This window comes from Narcine bancroftii, chromosome 1 (genome assembly GCF_036971445.1).
Source record: "Narcine bancroftii isolate sNarBan1 chromosome 1, sNarBan1.hap1, whole genome shotgun sequence".
Lineage (NCBI taxonomy): Eukaryota > Metazoa > Chordata > Chondrichthyes > Torpediniformes > Narcinidae > Narcine > Narcine bancroftii.
The window spans coordinates 144231754-144252908 of NC_091469.1; the positions used below are offsets into that span (position 1 = coordinate 144231754).

At 44.4% G+C, this 21155-nt stretch overlaps 1 protein-coding gene across 1 annotated transcript in view; it reads left to right on the top strand.

Annotated features, from left to right (window-relative positions):
- Positions 1-21155, top strand: part of LOC138764755 (15-hydroxyprostaglandin dehydrogenase [NAD(+)]-like) — a 66820-nt gene that overhangs the window by 22112 nt on the left and 23553 nt on the right. Inside the window, exons 2-4 of the mRNA XM_069941004.1 lie at positions 3334-3457; positions 9070-9176; positions 12315-12411. Of these exons, the coding sequence (XP_069797105.1) occupies positions 3334-3457; positions 9070-9176; positions 12315-12411 (328 nt within the window). The remainder of the gene's footprint in view (positions 1-3333; positions 3458-9069; positions 9177-12314; positions 12412-21155) is intronic.

The window sequence follows — 21155 nt, forward strand, 5'->3', positions numbered from 1 at the left end:
ACAACCTGATGAAACAGTGTTTCTCTGGACCACAGTGCACACACACACACACACGTATACAATCCACACCACATCATAATCACATATATACATAAAAATATAATTTAAAATACATATATAAATATTTTGGGATGATTTACTCAGTTACAATCACAGCCTGCAGGAAGAAGCTAATTCCCACCCTGGCACCTCTGATTCTGATGCTCCTGTACCTCCTTCTTGATGGTAGTGGGTCAAAAATACTGTGTGGCGACTCACATAGTTTTGTAGCAAACCGGCCCCGCTTGTCACGCACGGTCAGCGGGGCAGCCACAGCAAAGATGGCGTCACGGGGCCTTCTCTTCTAATCCAGAAGAGTGCGTGCTTGCGTCAGTGTGACATCGGCTCCGGAATGCGAGGGGCAGGCCAGACACAGCCTTAAAGGCTGCAACGTGGAATTCAAACTAAAGCAGTTGTGTTACCCGAGCTCTCAGTCTGTTGTCTCAGTCCTTTCGCTGCACTCGTACACAATCCACTACAAATCCTACTTAAGCAATGCAGCCAGTAAATGCTTTCAATGGAGGAAAGGGAGACCCCAGAGATCTTAACAGTCATTTTGATGATCCTCTGTATTGACGGCCAGTTCAATCCTTTGAACCTCTCTTCTATGCAATAATTCAGCCAGACAGGACAGACTCAATTGTCTTCCTGTAGAAGGTGGTTAAGATGAGTCCCGTAGCTTTGCTCTCCTCAGCTTCCTGAGAAAGTGTGTGTGTGTGTGTGTGTGGTGCTGCGCATTCCTGACCAATGAGGAGGTGTTATGGGTCCAGGATAGGAGTCCTTTTCAATCTTCTTCAGCATGATGCTGAACCAAGCCATGAAAGACCCCAACAATGAAGACGCTGTTTACATCCGGTACCGCACGGATGGCAGTCTCTTCAATCTGAGGCGCCTGCAAGCTCACACCAAGACACAAGAGAAACTTGTCCGTGAACTACTCTTTGCAGATGATGCCGCTTTAGTTGCCCATTCAGAGCCAGCTCTTCAGCGCTTGACATCCTGCTTTGCGGAAACTGCCAAAATGTTTGGCCTGGAAGTCAGCCTGAAGAAAACTGAGGTCCTCCATCAGCCAGCTCCCCACCATGACTACCAGCCCCCCCACATCTCCATCGGGCACACAAAACTCAAAACGGTCAACCAGTTTACCTATCTCGGCTGCACCATTTCATCAGATGCAAGGATCGACAATGAGATAGACAACAGACTCGCCAAGGCAAATAGCGCCTTTGGAAGACTACACAAAAGAGTCTGGAAAAACAACCAACTGAAATACCTCACAAAGATAAGCGTATACAGAGCCGTTGTCATACCCACACTCCTGTTCGGCTCCGAATCATGGGTCCTCTACCGGCACCACCTACGGCTCCTAGAACGCTTCCACCAGCGTTGTCTCCGCTCCATCCTCAACATCCATTGGAGCGCTCACACCCCTAACGTCGAGGTACTCGAGATGGCAGAGGTCGACAGCATCGAGTCCACGCTGCTGAAGATCCAGCTGCGCTGGATGGGTCACGTCTCCAGAATGGAGGACCATCGCCTTCCCAAGATCGTATTATATGGCGAGCTCTCCACTGGCCACCGTGACAGAGGTGCACCAAAGAAAAGGTACAAGGACTGCCTAAAGAAATTTCTTGGTGCCTGCCACATTGACCACCGCCAGTGGGCTGATAACGCCTCAAACCGTGCATCTTGGCGCCTCACAGTTTGGCGGGCAGCAGCCTCCTTTGAAGAAGACCGCAGAGCCCACCTCACTGACAAAAGGCAAAGGAGGAAAAACCCAACACCCAACCCCAACCAACCAATTTTCCCTTGCAACCGCTGCAATCGTGTCTGCCTGTCCCGCATCGGACTGGTCAGCCACAAACGAGCCTGCAGCTGACGTGGACTTTTTTACCCCCTCCATATATCTTCGTCCGCGAAGCCAAGCCAAAGAGGAGTCCTTTTCTCCACACCAAGAACCTTTGTGCTAGGCACTCTCTCCACGATGCCACCATTGATGTGCAGTTGTGAGTGGTCAAACTTCTCCATCCTGAAATCCACAAGCATTACCGTTTTCTTGACCATGTTGAGACTCAGGTTGCTGTTCTTGAACTAGTTTACGAGCCTGTTTTGGTAATATCCTTCTACCAGGGGTGGCCAACTTTTCAATTTTTAATTTAGATATGCAGCACACTAGCAGGCCTCTTGGCCCACGGGGACATATCGGGGAAGTGTGGTCATTGGAATCGCAGTTGACACAATGAAATAACCACACAAGGCATTTTTAGAGTGAATCAAATGGATTTACTCTTCATCACTCGCACAACCTTTTAAAAGCCCAAATTACACACTCGACCCGAGCTGACATCATCATGCACTGATGTCACATGGCTGGTTCAATGCCTTCTGGGAGTTGTAGTACACGGCACCCCCCTCCCCCTACCAGAACCTGCAGAAAGGTTTGTCTGTCTTTAAGGTGGTCTGCGATAGAATGTTGGCTGCTGCAGTAGGGAAGACCTGCCCACATGAGCTGGTTTAAGCCTGTTGATGGTGAAAGACCGTGGCTTCCCTCCAATGTCCAAAATACAGGTTGTACCTAGTTTGACTGAGTATCCTATAAGGTCCTCCATAGGGCCTATGTGAAGGTTGACCAAATGCTCCCCTTCATATGAAAACATATTTGCAGTTTTTGTGGTCTTCAGGCACAAAAAAAGAGTGTTCTCTGTGTGACACTGGTGGTATAGAGGTCAATTTTCCTACGGTCTCCCTTCGTCTGCTCAACAGTTCCTTAGGATCATCGCTGGAGTTGGAATGGTAGGGGAGGAGCTCTCCTGGAACCACCAACGGTGCACCGTACATGAGTTCTGGTTAATTGGGTGGCATGGACTCGTGGGCCAAAATACCCTGTTACTGTGCAATATGTCTTAGTTAAAAATGAAAAGGTTGGCCACCCCTGTAAAACCTTTCCTGTCTATGTATCTGCCCAAATGTCTGGTGAACATCATTACTATAGGCACTTCCACAGTTACATCGTGTCATTAACTCTGAGAGAAAAAGTTTCCCCACAAATGCCTCTCCCCTTAAATCAAGTTCCAGAATCATCTGGCCTGGGAGAAAAAAAAGACTTTATCCATGATTATATAAACCTTATAAACATTGTTTTTGCTTTCACTTTAGATTTCTTCTTATGGCTTAAATGTTGTTCAAATAAATGAGGAATTTCTGTGATCTTCAAGCCAAACGTGCTTTTTGGACAAATTGGTTGAACTTCATCACATTCTTTCAATGGTGTAAAGAACGTTTCTTCATTTTCAGGTGGTTTTATGTGATATCAATCATACGCAAGGTGCAATTACAAAAGCAGAGTTTGATCAGAAATACGGGCCTGGTCAAAGTACATTCATCACCTGTGATGTCACGTCCCAATCCCAGTTGAAAGGTCAGTAAACATTATTTTATTATCCAAAGATGTTTGTTTTTGGACATGGTCACTGAGCAGTCTGACAATAAATCCTTCTGCCTTTGCATTGCCTTTTTTATGTTAATATAGTCGTTCAACTGCTCAAACAGTTCAGGGCAGCTCCAAGTTGGAGCTCTGAAGACTTCCAAGTGGATGGTACGGGTGGCATGGAATTCTCATCGGATTGAGTGTCAAGTGTAAAGATACAGAAAGAGGCCGTTCCGCCCATCTAACCTGTCCCAGCTCTTGGAAAGAGCTGCTCATTCGTTCCACTTTTCCTGTTGCCCTGCAACTTTCTTTTACAGCTTTTCAATTATTTGGTCATTTCCGTTTCGATAAGTGTCTTGTCTTTTCGATGGCATACTCCAGGTGAGACAACTCGTTGGCTAAACTAAAATGTTTACCTCACGTCTCGTGTGACAGTCAATTATCTTAAATCTCTGATGCCCCTGCCAGTTAAAAAAAAATGTGCTCACTCTCTCCAGACCATCCAGTATTTAAATTTCTCTACTAAATCTCCCACTAACCTTCTCTACTTCAAGTCAGCCAATCCCTATTCAGAGAATTGAGGTCGGACTGGTGATTTATACAGCTGAGCAGTTTTGATTTCAACCAGTAAGCAATTGGATATATGTTAATATTCAAAAATATACATTACACTGAAATCATATCATTTCATCCAAGGTACTCCACATTTTAATCAAACAGATATTGTTGATATTATATTATTTTATTTTAAATAAAGGAAAATCTAAACCCATTACCAAGAAAGAAGCTGTTTGACCAAAAATAAAAGACAGAATTCTTATCAGAGATAAATTCCCTCATTAGTCAACATTTCTACCTTCATAACAAATCAAAGATTATAAAAGTTATTCAAAAAGGGTCCCCACAGTGTTTAAAAGTTTGAATTCAAATTGGAAATTGAGCATCTAATCTTCTATAAGTTTAAACATGACATGACAAAACATAACCATTGAGCATGACTAGGCGGGGTACATCTCTCCATCTGAGCAACACCGCCGGCTGGCCATAAGAGAAATAAAAGCTAATACATGCAGCTCAGATGTCGTTAATGTTAGGTCACTCTCTCCAACAATACCAAATAAAGCAGTTAAGGGATTTGGTTAACATTGACTTTAAAAAGTGCAGAGAAAGTTTGAAATACATTGTTCCGATATTTCTCTAGACCACACATGTCAAACTCTGGCCCGCGGGCCAAATTTGGCTGGCGATATAATTATATTTGGCCCGCAAGATCATTTCAAAAATGTATTAGAGGTGGCCCGCTGGCCGCCGTGCCAGTATAGCGCATGCACAGTAATACAACAAATCCCAGAATGGATTGGCGTCAGCCCGCTAATCGCCCCCACCTCCTCTGTTTACGTTGCAGGGTCTCACCATGGACTCTGGTTTTGGGGCCTGGCCAGTGTCAGAGGAAGCCAAGGCCGCTTCCCAGTGCCCGGAACCGGAGGCCTAGGGCCTGACCTCACCAGGACCGTTGCCCACTCCCCCTCCCTGCCGCAGGCCGACCCGCGACTCACGGTGACAGGGCCGCTGATCCGCCGAGATGTCGCCCTGCAGCGAGAGCCGATGCCCCTGCACTGTCGTTGTCCAACCTGATCGCCCGCAAACCCCGCCCCCCCGCACACAGGCCTGAGTAAGTATTATGAACTTTAATCTCAGGATAAAACAATCTTCCAATAGTTTCATGTCACAGTGATAAATATATTCCTGGTTAAAAATGGTCCTGCACCTGGATACAAGCTCATTAGGCATAAAACTTGAAAAGTGTGTCAATCAAAGGACCAATGGAAAAAGGGCATGGCAAATAACCCTGCTAGAGTTCATGCCCACAATCAGTCACCCATTTGATTGTTTCAGGAATCATGTTATTCTCCCACATTCTCAATAGCCCTCAGATTTTACTATTCGACAGCACACTAGCAACATTTGACAAATCCTCTATAGAGAAATATTATTTATTGAATATTTTATTTCTCATTTGTTAATGCTTCTGGAAAGAGTTTATCCAAAACTATTATTAAACATTTATTTTAATAAGAAAAAGTTTAACATTACATATGTTGAAAGAAGAGAAAACATGCAGATGTTGTTGAAAATTTTCAATAAATATTTAGTTCGGCCCTCGACTTAGTCCAAGTTTTTAATTTTGGCCCTCCGTGAATTTGAGTTTGACACCCCTGCTCTAGACTCTAACATGTCCAGAACATATGAATTAATGAAACATCTCCATTGTTGCATTTATCACAAAGAGGAGATACTCATAAAAATGAGATAGTTTTACTTTGGATATGTGAGCTCTATGGATTTCTTTAATGGTAGGAGAGAGTGGTGGGCACATAAAGAAGAGATTTTAACCAATTTTAAAATTTCTTTCCAAGTTTCTTCAGGAATTGAAAGCTGAAGGTCCTGTTTCCAGGCTTTTTTAAAATTTTATCTGAGTGAACCTCTCTTATTCCCAACAACATATCATAAATGTTAGATATTGTACCATTATGGAAAGGTTGTAGATTAAAACTTACATCAATTAAATTATGATCTGTCCTCTTAAGAAATGTATGAGATCATTAAAAAAAACATATTTAACTGAAAGTTGTTCAAAGGAAGTGAGACTCCCTTCGACAAATAAATCTTTAAAACATTTAATGCCCAATCTATACCATTCTTTAAAAATTACATAAATTATGGAAGATTTTTAAAAAATAATTTTTTTAAAATGGGACTAGAGAGAGAAAATCTCATTAAACCAGATTGTTTTCTACATTGTATCCATATCCTCAAAGTACGTTTAACCACCAGATTATTAGTTAATATATTTAAAGATATAGAAAGTGAGGATCCAAGATGAGAAATTAGAGAAAATTTTGTAGCAGAATTAGATTCCAGAGATATCCACAATCTTTAGGGTAATAAAACCTAAAGTTTGGTCAAGCTAAACATCCATTCTTTTACAGATTTTGTAAAGGGACTTTATTTAGACAAGGATGTTTATTCTTCCACACATATATATATATATATATATATATATATATATATAAGAAGATAAGATTGAGTCAAGGAAATAAAAAAAAGACAGGAATAAAAACAGGATAAAATAGGATTTATTAAAAATGAGTACTCCCATTTCAATATACACCATTTATTAAATATTATATACTCTCCTTCTAAGGAGATTTCAGAATGTGTGATATCTCTGGATGTGGGGAAAGCTTTTGACTAGATAGAATGGAATTATTTATTCAAGACGTTGGAAAAAAATTAATTTTCGGGCTAACTTTATTCAATGGATTAAATTATTATCTTTACACCCTTCTTCCTGTGTTTTTACTAACTTTCAGATTTCTAAACCATTTGGAATTCAACATGGAACCAGGAAAGGATGTTCTTTAAGTCCACTGCTTTTTGACCTGGCTTTAGAATCCTTGGATCTTGCTTTCCGAGAATCTCATGATATTACTGGCATTTTAAGGAAGGGAACAGCCCACAAAGTTTCACTTTTTAAAGCTAATAATCTATTGCTTTATATTTCTAATCTTCAGACATCATTCACTTATATTTTTTCTTTAATTTCTCTCCAGTCAATTTTCAGGCTACAAGATAAATCTTCATAAGAGTGAGCTTTTTTCTTTGGATAATTTAGCACCACTAACCTTCCTTTTAAAACTGTAAGAAATCAATTTACCTATTTAGATGTAACAATTACTAAAAACCGTAGAAACCTATTCAGAGAAAATGTTCTCACCTTAATTAAACACTTGAAAGGGGCATTATCGAACTGGTCGACCCTTTATCATTGGCTTGGTCGAATCAACTCCATTAAAATGAATATATTACCTATCATAAAATCAGTTAATGTAGAGGAATGTTGGAGGAACTCAGCAGGTCTCGCAGAGTCCATAGGAGGTAAAGATATAGAACTGATGTTTCAGGCCTAAGCCCTTCCATAAGTTAAGGCCAATACTCCAAATCTATGCTGCAGACCTGATATGAGATTATATAGTTGCATATATAACCACATCAGTGGTTCTCAACCTTTTTCTTTCCACTCACATATCACTTGAAGTATTCCCTATGCCATCGGTGCTCTGTGATTAGTAGGGGATTACTTCAAGTGGTATGTGGGTGGAAAGAAAAAGTTTAAAAACCACTGTTTCAATCGTACCTAATTGACTCGTTAGGTGCACGGTTTCATGACTCCAAAGGAGTCAATGACAATTTTTCTCAATCAAAATATTTCAGTAACATTTAGGTTTAGAGCAAAGATTCCCACCAGATACCACTTGAAGCAATCCCTTACTAATCACAGAGCACTGACGGCATAGGGAATTACTTCAAGTGGTATGCGAGTGGAAAGGTTGAGAACCACTGGTGCAGAGTGAGAAACCTTTTTTTAATGCAATCCAATCAAATCAACCTATCTTTGAGTACAACAGATTCGGCAAAATAAAACAAAAGTGCAGAATGTAGTATTGCAGAGAAAAGGTTCCACTAAAAAATTGCAAGGGCAACACCATTTTCTTGATGAGAGGTCCACCAAATAGTTTGATAAAAGCAGGGAAGAAACCTATTATGGTGGGGGAGTCTGGGACCAAAGGGCACAGCCTCGAAATACAAAAACATCTCTTTAGAACAGAGATGAGGATGAATTTCTTTGCCGAGGGAGTTTTGAATCTATGGAATTCATTGTTGCAGATTGCTGTGGAGGCCAAGTCATTGAGGATATTTAAGATATAGGTAGATAGGTTCTTGATCAGATAGGGAATAAAGGGCTACAAGGAGAAAGCAGGAGAAAGGGATCAGCCATGATTGAATTATTGTAGATTCAATGGGCCGAGTGGCCAAATTCCACTCAAATCTATTAAGGTCAACCATCTTTGAATCTGATGTTGCAAGCTTCCAAATTATTGGGTCAGAATTCACTGAGCATATAATTTGAATGCTCTGTGGGGGACTGGACTTGGAGAAAATATATCCATGGCTGGTTTCCGTTCTGCAAGAAGGATAGGCAGCCAATGCAAGGGAAAGCCAACAGATGATGAGATTGCCCTGAGGATTGAGTGAAACTCGAGAACTGGGCAGAGAATAGATGGCAGCAGATCACATTGAAAGATGGATTTGAAGTGAGATTGACAGATCGATGAAGGGAGTCCATTTTTCTCATGGGAGATCTAAAACTAGGAACCTTAGTCTCGGGATCAGAAGTCGTCCGTTTATGACTCAGATGATGAGAACTTCTTTGAGGTTTGTAAATCCTCGCCATTCTCTACTTCAGATGATTCAAACAGAGATTGGCAAGTTTTGGGCACGAAGGAGTATGAAGACTAAACAAGAAATCAACCAACTGAAGCCATAAAATCAACCACGATGTTATTGAATAGCAACCTAATTTGAGGTGTTAAATGGCCAAACTCACTTGCATTTTTTCTTCTCTTAAAAGTTGAAAGAAATCCTAATGTCAACATTTTCCCATAAACATTTAATCATTTATAGCAGAATGTGCCATAAAAAGTGCATTCCATCAATTGGATTAATTAATTAATTCAAAGCTTATTCATCATTTCTTCCAGATCTTTTTACTAAAACAGTGCGGAAGTTTGGAAAACTAGATATACTGTGCAATAATGCTGGAATAAATAATGAAAATTGCTGGGAGAAGACTATTTCTGTCAATCTGGTAAGTGTTATGCAATGACCTTGTGTTTACTTACCAAGCCTGCCTTTGGGATTCAGAAGTTGTGACTTAAAAGATAACAAATATGGATGTTTACGTCAGTGCTGTTCCTTTCTATCGTCAACCTCATATTTCTGTCTTGATACTGCCCAGAATCAAAATTTATTGTCATGAACATGTGTCATGAACCTTGTTGATTCGCAGCAACATTATCAAGGATTGCAGGTGCAAAATTTACTATAAATTACATTCTACAAATACACAATTTTTAAAAAGTGATGTAGTATCTGTGATTCATTGTCCATTCAGAAATCTGATGGCGGAGGGGAAGAAGCTGCTTTTGTGCTGTTCATCTTCAGGCTCTTGTACCTCCATCCTGATGGTAGCAGTGAGAAGGGGGCATGGCCTGGGTGGTGAGAGTCCTTGATGATTACTTGATGATAAAGGCTGTTTTCTTGAGACACCACCTCATGTTGAAGCTCTTAATGGAGTGAAGACTGATGCCCATGATGGCGCTGGTAGGTTCGCACCTACCTCTCTGTAACCTTTTCCTGTCCTGTGCAATGACACCTCCATCCCAGACAGTGATGCGACCAATCAGAATGCATTGCACGATAGACCTGTAGAAATTTGAAAGAATCTTTGGTGACTTACCCAATCTCCTCAAACTGTGAACAAAGTGTAGCCCCTGGTGAGCCTTCTTCGTGATTGCATTGATATGGAGGGAGTGGGGGGGAGGTACAAGGATGATCTTCAGAGATGTTAACACCCAGGAATTTGAACTTCTTTTCTCTTTCCACCGCAGACCCCTTGATGAGGTCTGGTTTGTGGTCTCCTGGTTTGCCCTTCCACAATCATTTCTTTAGTTTCGCTAGCATTGAGTGCAAGGTTGTTGTTGCAACACTGCTCAGCTCGCTAATCTATCTCACTCCTGTACAGTTCCTCACTGATTCTGTGATTCTGCCAATAACCATGGTGTCATCAGCAAATTTATAGATGGCACTTGAATTGTGCCTGGCCACACAGTCATGGGTGTAAATAGGGCATCCCTATGTTTCTAAAGTTGGAACCCATTGTGGAGTACTGACTAAAGCAGAGCATCAGATTCATAAATGATTTCGAATCATAGTCATACAGCACAGAATAAGCCCTTCGGCCCAACTCAACCATGCCAACTAAATTGGTGTTTTGGACTCATCTCATTATCCTGTATTTGGTCCATATCCTTCTAAGTCCTTCCTACCGGTAGGCTGTCCAACTGCCTTCTGAATGGCAGAATTGCACCCTCTCTTACAGTTTCTTCTGACAGCTCATTCCAGATACAGATCACACTGCGAGTGAAAAAGATGTCCTTCTGATCTCTCTCCTCTCATCTCATCTTTAACCTATGGACTCCAATTCAAAAATCAATTCCACTGGGAAATAGACTTGGAGACAGGTTTCCACTTCAGTGGGCTCAGATGTGGCTAAATAGTCCTATCTGCAGCAGGTGGCCAGGTGGCACGTAACTGAAGGAGAGTAAGTTGTTTAGGACATTGGTGTCCCTTCGACTATCAGTGCTCCCTTCATAAAAACCGTAGATGCTTGGTACTTTCCCAGATGCTTTGAGTAGTGTGGAGGCAAGTATTCCCATGGTCAGTGTATTTTCTTCGAGAGAGCCTTAAACTTGATCTTGAAGTGATTCCTCTGTCTACCAGTAGAGCAGAGGGATCTTGAAATACAAATGCATGTTTCAGGGATACATAATTCGCTGAAAGTGTCATCATAGAGTCATATGAGGATTGAAGAATTTAGACACAAAATCACATGGAATTTTTGATTAATGGACCAGCTGGAAAAAGGGGCTGAAAAATGGCAGATGGAATTTAAAGCAGGCAACTATGAGGCATTGCAATTTCGAAGGACAAACCAAGAAAGGATATACAGAGTAAATGGTAGGGCAATGAGGAATGCTGTAGAACAGAGGGATCTAGAAATACAGATACATTATTCCCTGAAAGTCGTGACACAGGTAGATAGGGTTGGCACATTGACCTTCATAAATAAAAGTACTGAGTGTAAGATTTGGCAACTTATGGTAAAGTTGTGTAAGACATTATTGAGGCCAAATTTGAAATAATTGTGTGTTGTTCTGGTCACCTAACGACAGGAAATAAATCAATATGATTGAATGAGTGCAGAAATTTACAAGGATTTTTCCAAGACTTGATGAGTTGAGTTACAAGGAAAGGTTAAACAAATGATGAATTTATTCCCCGGCATGTTGAAGAATGAGAGGAGATTTGTTAGAGGTGTACATGAGATGATATGACCACCAGCCTACTGCAGGGTGCGACCTCTATACCTGCAGGAAGACCACCTAGCCGGGTGTAAATCAACCGACCTGAATATAAACCTGAGCCGGCCGCTCCTGGGCCTGTCACTCATGGAGCCATCAGGACAGAAATTAAAACCTGTTGTACAACCTATGCTGAGTTTTGTGTTTGCTTGCTGCATCACAGAACAAAATTTGATATGTAAATAGATTAAACGCAATCAGGCTTTTATCCATTTAGGTAAAGAGAGATAAAAACTAGAGGGCATGGGTTAAGGATGAAAGGGGAAAATTTTTGAGGGAATATTAGGGAGAACTTTTTCATACAGAGAGTGGTGGGAGCATGGAACAAACTGCCAGCTGAATTGTCTCAATTTTGACTTTTGGATAGGACAAGTATGGAGGGATATGGCCCAGGTGCTGGTCAGTAGGACTAGGCAGAATAATAGTTTGACACAGACTAGAAGGGCCGAAGGGCCTATTTCTGTGCTGTAATGTTCTATAGTTCTATGGGAAATTATGCAGATAGTGTAGAAGGTTGTTGCAATTTACAACAGGATATAGACGGTGCAGATTTAAGCGGAGAAGTGGCAGATTGAGTTCAATCCTGATAAGTGTGAGGTTATGCAACTTGGGAGGCGACCAGAGCACCTGGGGAATCCCATGCAGTTGCAGGGAGAACTTGCTGGAGGTTGGGACTGAACCCAGATCTCTGGAGCTGGGAGGACAGCCCTACCAGCTCTGCCATTGTGTTGTCCTAACCCATTGTCTATCTCCTGACTGATTTCAACATCTTCTCCTTTAATCATTTCCATTCTTTTATTCAGATGGCGTTGATACAAGCAAGTTACCTGGCTTTGGAACACATGAGGTGTGACCACGGAGGAAAGGGCGGTAGTATTGTGAATGTGGCCTCAATGTCAAGTAAGAAGTGAAATTCATTGCCATCATTCAAGTGTTTGAAAATAAATAATTGACATATTCTATGAAAGGAAATTGAAAGAGCATCAGTTCTGCGCGGAGAGTAGAGATGTTAGTGTTGTCCTTGGAAGTAACAAGAAGGGTTAAACAACCAATACAAAATCAAGAAGACTTTTGGCAGAATAGCTGAGGAAAAACAGTTTCTATTGGCAGAAGGATCAGTAAACAAAGCAGGTGGATTTAATGTACAGGACAAAAAACCAAAGCCGAAGAAGAGAGTGGCACAACTCTATTACAGCTAGATCCCAAATTACGATAGTCCGACTTACAATATTTGGAAGTTACAATGATCGGAATCTATACTTTTGATTTCGAGTTCTGCTGTTTCCCTGCACTTGCGAGACGTGGAGCAGTGACGCGACTCTCTCGTGATGCAGACAATTGTGTTCAGCATTTGAATACTGAGAAATTTTCAGCATCCTCTCCCCCGTTGCCCACGCACCCGACCTCCTGACCACGGTCGGTAAGGAAGTTAGACATTCTCCCCATGTATGCGTGGATTGCCTCCAGACGCTTCTGGTTTCCTCCCACCCTTCAAAGACATAATAGCGGGGCTATTGGTTAATTGGTGTATTTGAGGGGCATGGGCTTGTGGGCTGGAAGGGTCTGTTATTGTGTTGTTTCTCTAAATTAAAATTTAAAAATAAACTTGATGAGATGAATTGTTGTTGTCCACTGACAGTCTGGTTACTTCATAAGGAAAATTAAATAATCTACAAAGAGAATTATCTGCAAATGCTCAGCATGTCAGACAGTATGTGCGGAGAGGGAAACAGAGTACAGTAAGTGTTTCAGGTCAATAACTCTTTTTTGTCCGAGTTAGGGACAGTTGATATCAGATGTTTTAAAGTACTCTGACATTGGGTCAGAGAGATATTGAGTTCTACAGCATGGAAGCAACTTACACAATATGTCCATATCAATTAAGTTGCCATTTAACTTAGTGCTGTTTGTCTGCACAGAAGTAGATCCTTCCAACAATTTTCTGTCCATCGACTTGCCATCTCCACCTCTCTCACTTCTGCCAGCTCATTCCATCTGCTCACCACGCTCTTGTGTGTAAAAGTTGCTCATCGGGTTCCTTTTAAATGTTTCCCTCTCTCACCTAAAATCTGTGCCCTCTGTTTTAAACTCCGTGGATTGTCACTTGGTTGTGGTGGAGAAGCTTGTGTGGTCCTGAGATCTCAAGAGTGATGCTGTCTGGAGCTGTGTTCCTGGTAGGGCCACCCATGGTGGTAAGGTTGAGGGTGAGGTCCCTGACAAAGAACAATCAACAGTAGAACAGGAGGACAAAGTTACTTCGAACTCAATGGCTAAAGGTTGTAACAAATCCATCATTTCCAATCATCGTGGTTTTCATACCATTGGGATTAGTTGGTTGATTTGTAAAGTATCCTGTGCTTCTTGGAGTCCAACATCAAGTACACATTAAACAAATACATGCACAGGCATCTTCGCAATGTGGATCAATGAAATGAAGGCCGTCATCCTCGACTACGAGGGATTGCCACGACTCACTTTATCAATGCCTGAGATGATCTGGTGAGCCTCTAAAGCAGTGGTTTTCAAATTGTTTTTCTTTCCACTCACATACCACTTTTTTAAATATTCCCTATGCCATAGGTGCTCTGTGACTATTAAGGGATTGCTTAAGGTGGTACGTGAGTGAAAAGAAAAAGTTTGAAAAACCACTATTTTAATCGTACCTAATTGACTCGTTATGCAAACAGTTTCATAACTCCAAAGGAAATGGGCCAATGACAAATTTTCTCAAGCAAAATGTTTCAGTAACAATTGGGTCTAGTGCAGTGATTCGCAACCTTAACTTCCCACTCACATGCCACCTTAAACATTTAGTGCATCGAGATTAGTCTAGAAAGGGATCCCAACCCAAAATATTACTGTGTGGCGGCCCACCTATGACAGGCAAAGTATCCATGTGCTATCAAGGGGACTGGACTTTGTGGCACTGGTGGAAATGTAGCAGAGCAACAAGGAGATGCCCCAATACAAGACTGCCATACTGGGACTGCAGCTCCAGGACATCCCAGTTGGCACAGGTAACACCACTCTCCTGTGCAACATGGCCACTGGTCAGGTCAGACCCATCATCCGGGCAGCTCGGAGATGACAGGTTTTCGATTCCATCCATGGACTGGCTCACCCATCCACCGTCTGGCTGGTGGCCAGCAAATAGGTGTGGCATGGATTGCAGAAACAGGTCAGTGGGTGGGTGTTCACAGAGTGCCAAAGAGCCATGGCGCAGCGGCATACCAAGACCCCATCTCAGAACTTCAAGCCTGCAGAAAAAAAGTTCAACCACATCCACACAGACATAGTAGGACCCTTGCTGGTATCCCAGGGTTTTCGCTATCTGTTCACGATGGTCAACCGCTTTACCAGGTGGCCAGAAGCAGTCCCGCTGGCAGACACGTCCACAACCTCGTGCCCCAGGGCCCTCATCTCGTCCTGGGTACCACGGTTTGGGTTACTGTCCCACATCACATCAGACAGAGGGGCTCAGTTCACCTCCAATCTGTGGTCCGACCTCACCAGCCTGTGGGGTGCCCAGTTGCATCACACAACAGCTTACACCCACAGTCCAAGGGGTTGGTAGAGCGCTTCCACAGGCACCTCAAAACCACCCTCATGACCAGACTCCAAGGACCCAATTGGGTAGACGAGCTACCTTAGGCGCTGTTGGGCATTCGCACAGTGTAGAGCTCATCAAAAGAACCAAAGGCTTTTATTAGCAAAAGACAGGAGCTCTTCATAGGTGGCCGACCAGTCCGGAATGATCCGACCTGGCTAGGGACACAACCCTTTAAAGCCCAGACAATAGGCGTGGCTTAGCTCTCAGCCAATTGCTGTAAGCACAGTCTAGATACAGTAACTATATACATTATGTACATTGGTCATAGATCTGTACTATCACATTCACCCCTTCTTGGAGAACTGACCCTGGAAAAAAAAGCAAAAAACGAGGGAGAGAATGAAAGGAAGGAGTAGGTCAAGGACTGTAGCGGTCAGGGGGTCTGACCATCCGGCGTGACCGCCGTGGTGCCAGGAGTGGTGTCGCCAGCGGGCTCTTCGGGTGCGACTGCACCGTCGCTCAATTCCCCAGTCGTGTTGTCGGCAGGGTGGCCCGGGTCGTTGGGGTGTTGTTGGTCCTTCTGTTGCGGCACGGGGCCTGGGGAATAAAGAGTTGGGGAAGGTTGGGTTGGGGGGTTTGCTGGGTTTACCGCGTCCTGAGCTAGGTCCCACACCGAAACAGTGTCCTCCCGCCTGTCTGGGAACTCAACGTAGGCGTAATGTGGGTTCGCGTGGAGTAGAGTCACTCGGTCGACCAAGGGGCCGTTCTTTGAATGCCGGACGTGGCGTCGCAAAAGGACGGGGCCAGGGACGGTGAGCCATGCCAGTACAGTGGTTCCTGATTCGGATTTCCTCGGGAAAAGGAACATCCTTTCGTGGGGGGTGGCATTTGTTGCAAAACATAGGAGGGAGCGGATGGAGTATAAGGCACTAGTGAGAACCTCCTGCCAGTGAGAGGTGGGGAGACCTTTAGACCGGAGAGCCAGTGTAACCGCTCTCCATATGGTGACATTCTCCCTCTCGACCTGGCCGTTACCGCGTTTGTGATCGTTACGCCCTGTACTTCCAGCATGGCGATGCAATACCCCTTTATCCCGGTCGAGTGCGACCTCGTCGCTAATAAGATCCTCTGGGTAGTGGGGATAATGTCAAGTCCCCAACGGAGGGCCAGATCTGGCTGGATAAAACTGTCAGTTGACCCAGAGTCAAATAAGCAATTGGTGTAGTGTCCATGCACTTTAATTAGTTCCATTGCTCTGGTGAGGGGATGAGAGCATTGCTGGTTTAGTGTTATTGAAGCAGTTGACAGGGGAGTTTTGCGCGATGACGTCCGGCACTCAAAGAACGACCCCTTGGTCGACCGAGTGACTCTACTCCACGCGAACCCACATTACACCTACGTTGAGTTCCCAGACGGGCAGGAGGACACTGTTTCGCTGCGGGACCTAGCTCAGGACGCGGTAGCGTCGACCCCGGGGGTGTCTGTGGTGGCGGCAGCAGCAGCGGTTACCACAGTCGGGACCAAGGCCAGGTCGAGTGTTCCGCACAGGGGCAAGAGGCAGGCCAACACCATGGTTGCGAGGGTGGGCTGCCCCTTCCGGGTTCGGCGTCTCCGTGACGTCAGGCGTTGCCGTGCAGGGGAGCCCTCGCTCTCATTGGACGAGAGCTCTGGGGAAGAAGAGTTTGAATGGGATAGTGGCGATTGGGCTTCACACGAGGCACTGTGTTTGCCGGCAGCCATTTTAGACCTACAGACTGCAGCAAAGTGGCCCTTTTTAAGGCACTTCTGGCACCTGGCTTTTCTTGCTGGGCACTGGGACCTGCTGTGCTTGTCCCTCCCGCAGAAATAACATTTTAGGTTCGCACGGGGCAGGGTAGCAGCAGCCGACAGGCTGTCAGTATCTTGGGGGGTGGTAGGGTAGAAGGGCACCCTACTCACATCAGAATGTGGGGTCCAGTCCCTAGAGAACTCGGTGGACTTTAAGGCTGCATCCTCCATTGTGATTGCAATCCGGGCCACGTCCTCTAGTTTTTCTACCCCTTGCTTGAGCAAGCGCAGCCTCACTTCGTTCGATCGGAGCTCGGCCACATAGGCATCCCGGACGAGATCGTTTGTGATCTCAGCAGCAGTTTTGTCCAGCAGTTACAGTCCTTGCCCAACGCCTTTAATACTTGTAAATATGCCCTGCTGGACTCGCCGGGCTGTTGCTTCCTCGACGCAAGCACAAGCCGGGCATGAACTCTGTTCACCGGTTGATTATACAGTTCTTTCAGTACCTTTATGGCTGCAGTGTAAGTGGTCTCATCCTGGATGTTCTCGTAGACTCTCAAGGACACCATAGACAGCAATGCTGTTAGACGCTGGTTATCCTCCTCCACCTCAATGAATCTCAGGAAGTTTTCAAAGTTCAGCAGCCAGAACTTAAAGGCTTTGAAGGCTGTAGCTGACTGTGGGTCGATATCAAGTTTTTCTGGCCGAATTAAATGCTCCATCCCTTTTATTAGCAAAAGACAGGAGCTCTTCACAGGTGGCCGACCAGTCCAGAATGATCCGACCTGGCTAGGGACACAACCCTTTAAGGCCCAGTCAATAGGCGTGGCTTAGCTCTCAGCCAATCGCCGTAAGCACAGTCTAGATACAGTAACTATATACACTATGTACATTGGTGATAGATCTGTACTATCACACACAGCACCCAAAGAGGACCTCAACACTTCTTCAGCCAAACTTGTCTACGGACCATCCCCAGGTGGACTGCAGGACGACTGTGTAGCGTCCCTCAGCAGGCTAAGGGAAAGAGTCATCAACCTGGCCCTGATTCCACCTTCCAGGTGCAGACATGCGAGGACCATCCTACCCAAAGACCTGCAGGACTGTGCGAATGTTTTCATTTGCAGGGGTCCACATTGTTCACTGCTTTAGAGGCCATATGAGGGACCGTTCCAAGTCATGCGCAACAATGGGGCCATGTTCAAGCTGGAGATTGGAAGCAATATGCAGGTCTTCACCACAGACAGGCTGAAGCTGGTACACCTGGACCCCACACACCCGGTCAAGACACCAGCACCACGCTGAAGAGGCCGGCCACCGAAGGCTGCAGAGACTTTGCCTGTGGGCCCTAAGGACCATAACAAGGATAATACGCCAGTTCTGGAGGGGGGTCTTGTGGCGGCCACCATCACAGCGATCAAGCTAGCGCTCCAGGTGGCGAGTGCAACTGAAGGCCAGCAGCCCACACAGCAGCACTGGCCCCAACAAGCAAACAGGTGGGTGAATGGCAAGGGCAGCTTAAAGGCCAGCAACCCCATAATGGCGCTGTCCTTGCTACGCAGCCAACAAACAGGAACAGCGCGCGGGGAAGAGGGACATTGTTATGCAGGAAAATACCCATGTGCAAGAAACCTGCTTTTGTTATGCATGTTGTGACATCATCCAAGGGGGGCCACAGCAGGAACAATGCAATTATAAAAGTCGGGCCTGAGCCCTAATAAAATTCAGAGCTTAACCTGACTACACTACATGTGTGTGTCTTCTTTTGAGTAGCGTGAGGCTACAACTGTCTATTTCTCTCCATGGATGCTGCCTGACCTGTTGAGTCCGTCCACCTTCTCTTTGTTCACTCAGGATTCCAGTATCTGCAGTTATTGTTGTCAGGACAGTACTTGACTTCATCGGTAACAACAATGGGTCGCGCTACAGAGAAGAGGCGGGCAAGACAACGGAGATGATTATGGGCTTTAGGAAGTCTAGGGACAACCACCCTCCACTACATATTAGCAGCTTGAGGTGGAGAGAGTGGAGAGCACCAAGTTCCTCAGAGTCACTTGTCAGGAAGACACAACAGTGACTGCACTTTCTTAGAAAACTGAAGCAGGCAAGGCTACTGGTCACCATTATGTCAACCTTTTATAAGAACTCTATCGAGAGCATCCTGGCCAGCTGCTTCACAGTGTTGTATGCTTGCCATAGAGCATTGAATCTGAGCTCAAACCCCAGGACCATAAATCCAAAAGAGAGAATCACTGGGGTCTACCTCAATTTAAATTTAAATTTAGACATACAACACGGTAACAGGCCATTTCGGCCCATGAGTCCATGCTGCCCAATTTACACCCCATTAACTTACATCCCCGGTACATTTTGAATGGTGGAAGGAAACCGGGGCTCCTGGAGAAAACCCATGCAGACACGGGGAGGGCATATAAACTCCTTACTGAAAGCATGGGATTCGAACCCCGGTCTGGTCCCGATTGCTGGGGCTCACCACTACACCGACCGTGCTGCCTCCTCCCATCCACCTCCCCCTCAATCGATGTAATTTACCAGTAACATTGTTTAAAGAGGGTTCATAAAATCAATGAGGACCTCTACAACCCTGCACACAGCTTAATCCAGCTACTCCTGTCGGGAAAGAGATACAGAAATATTAGAGACAGAACCACCAGGCTGAGGAACACTTTCTTCCCATGGGCAGTGAGATTCCTGAATGAGAAATGAACCGCGAAAACAACTCTCCGAGACTAACTGCACTATTTATTCATCGTATTTATTTTATATATGTACAGTACTTGTCTGTCTGTGTATTATGTTTGCATGTGTGTTTGCACTGTTTGGCACTGTGGACTAAAGAGCGCTATTTCATCGGGTTGTACTGGTGATAAGTACTTTAGTTATTCACCCACCTAGCCTCCTCCTTGAGAAATTAATTTGAGTTAGACAGGTATGACTTTTCTTTAAAAAATCCATGCGAATGATAGACCATAGAACATTACAGCACAGAACATGCCCTTCACTCCATGAGTATCTCTGATAAATCTGTACTTTTCTAAATGAAAGTTTATTCTCTATAATTTCAATAATTTGCCTTTCACTGACATTAACCAAAGTGCCTTGCAATTACTGGGTTTATTGTGTACACTCTACAAATTCTCAATCTGCCAATTCACTGATGACTCCCACTGTTGTTGGGCAAATAACTGGAAATGATGAGCAGAATACAGGATGGAGATCGTGAACCTGTTTTGGTGGTGCCAGAACAACAATCTTGCTCTCAAATGTCACCAAGATCAAGAAGTTGATTTCAGACAGTCCAATTTACGTTCCAATTTCAATTTACGAACCAGCAAGCCGACTGGAAGTGGAGTGGCGCCAACTTCCGGCTCGTCAGTGGTTGAGTATAGTTTAAATTAGAATTTAAATTCAGAAGCGGGAGCTCTCCCCCCCGTTCACCCCGACGCGGTGTCTTCCCCCCTGCCCCGCCGCTTTCCCCAACGCGGTACCCCTCTCCTCTCACCACTCCAACACGGCCCCCCCCTCAACTTGCCGCTCTGATGTGGTACCACCCCTCCTAACACTGTCGCTCTTATGCAATCCCCCGCTGCTCCGGCACAGCCCGGCCGCCACCCCACTTTCTGCTCAGACGCTGCACAGCTGCCACCTCGCTCGCCACTCTGATGCAACCGCCACCCCTCCCCACTGGATTGGGTAACCTCTGAATCAGATGGAAAAATTGTCTCCAGTTTTTCATGTGGTAAATTACCCAAATAAAACTCTTATGTGCTCATTATGAGAGCACTTAATGACATATGAAGTGGGTGCTGAATTGCCAATAAAACTGAGTCATTTATAATTTTTACTTTATGTCATTGATATGGTCATCAAAGACTGGCTATAGAACTCTAATCTGTTTTGCTTAGCGATCAACCTTAGACTTGCTTATGTACAGTACTGCATTATTACATTTAAGATGTTTTAGTGTTGGGAAGTGTTTAAAATTAATTGAAATGTGATATAGTAAGATAAATATTTGACAAACTGATGCTAAATAAGGACTGTATGACATAAATACAAATTCGAGTTAAAGACAGACCGAGGTAACGGAACTCCTATTTAACCCTGGGAATGCCTGTATTGATTTTGAGAAGGAGAGGCCAAGGTTACCCATCCATTTTCTGTCCATCATCATTTGTACCTTCAGGGCAACACAGTTAGCATAGCGGTCAATGCCACACTGTTGCAGCGCCAATGATCAGGGTTCGAATCAGGCGTTGTCTGTAAGGAGCTTGTCCATTCTCCCTGTGTCTGCATTCATTTC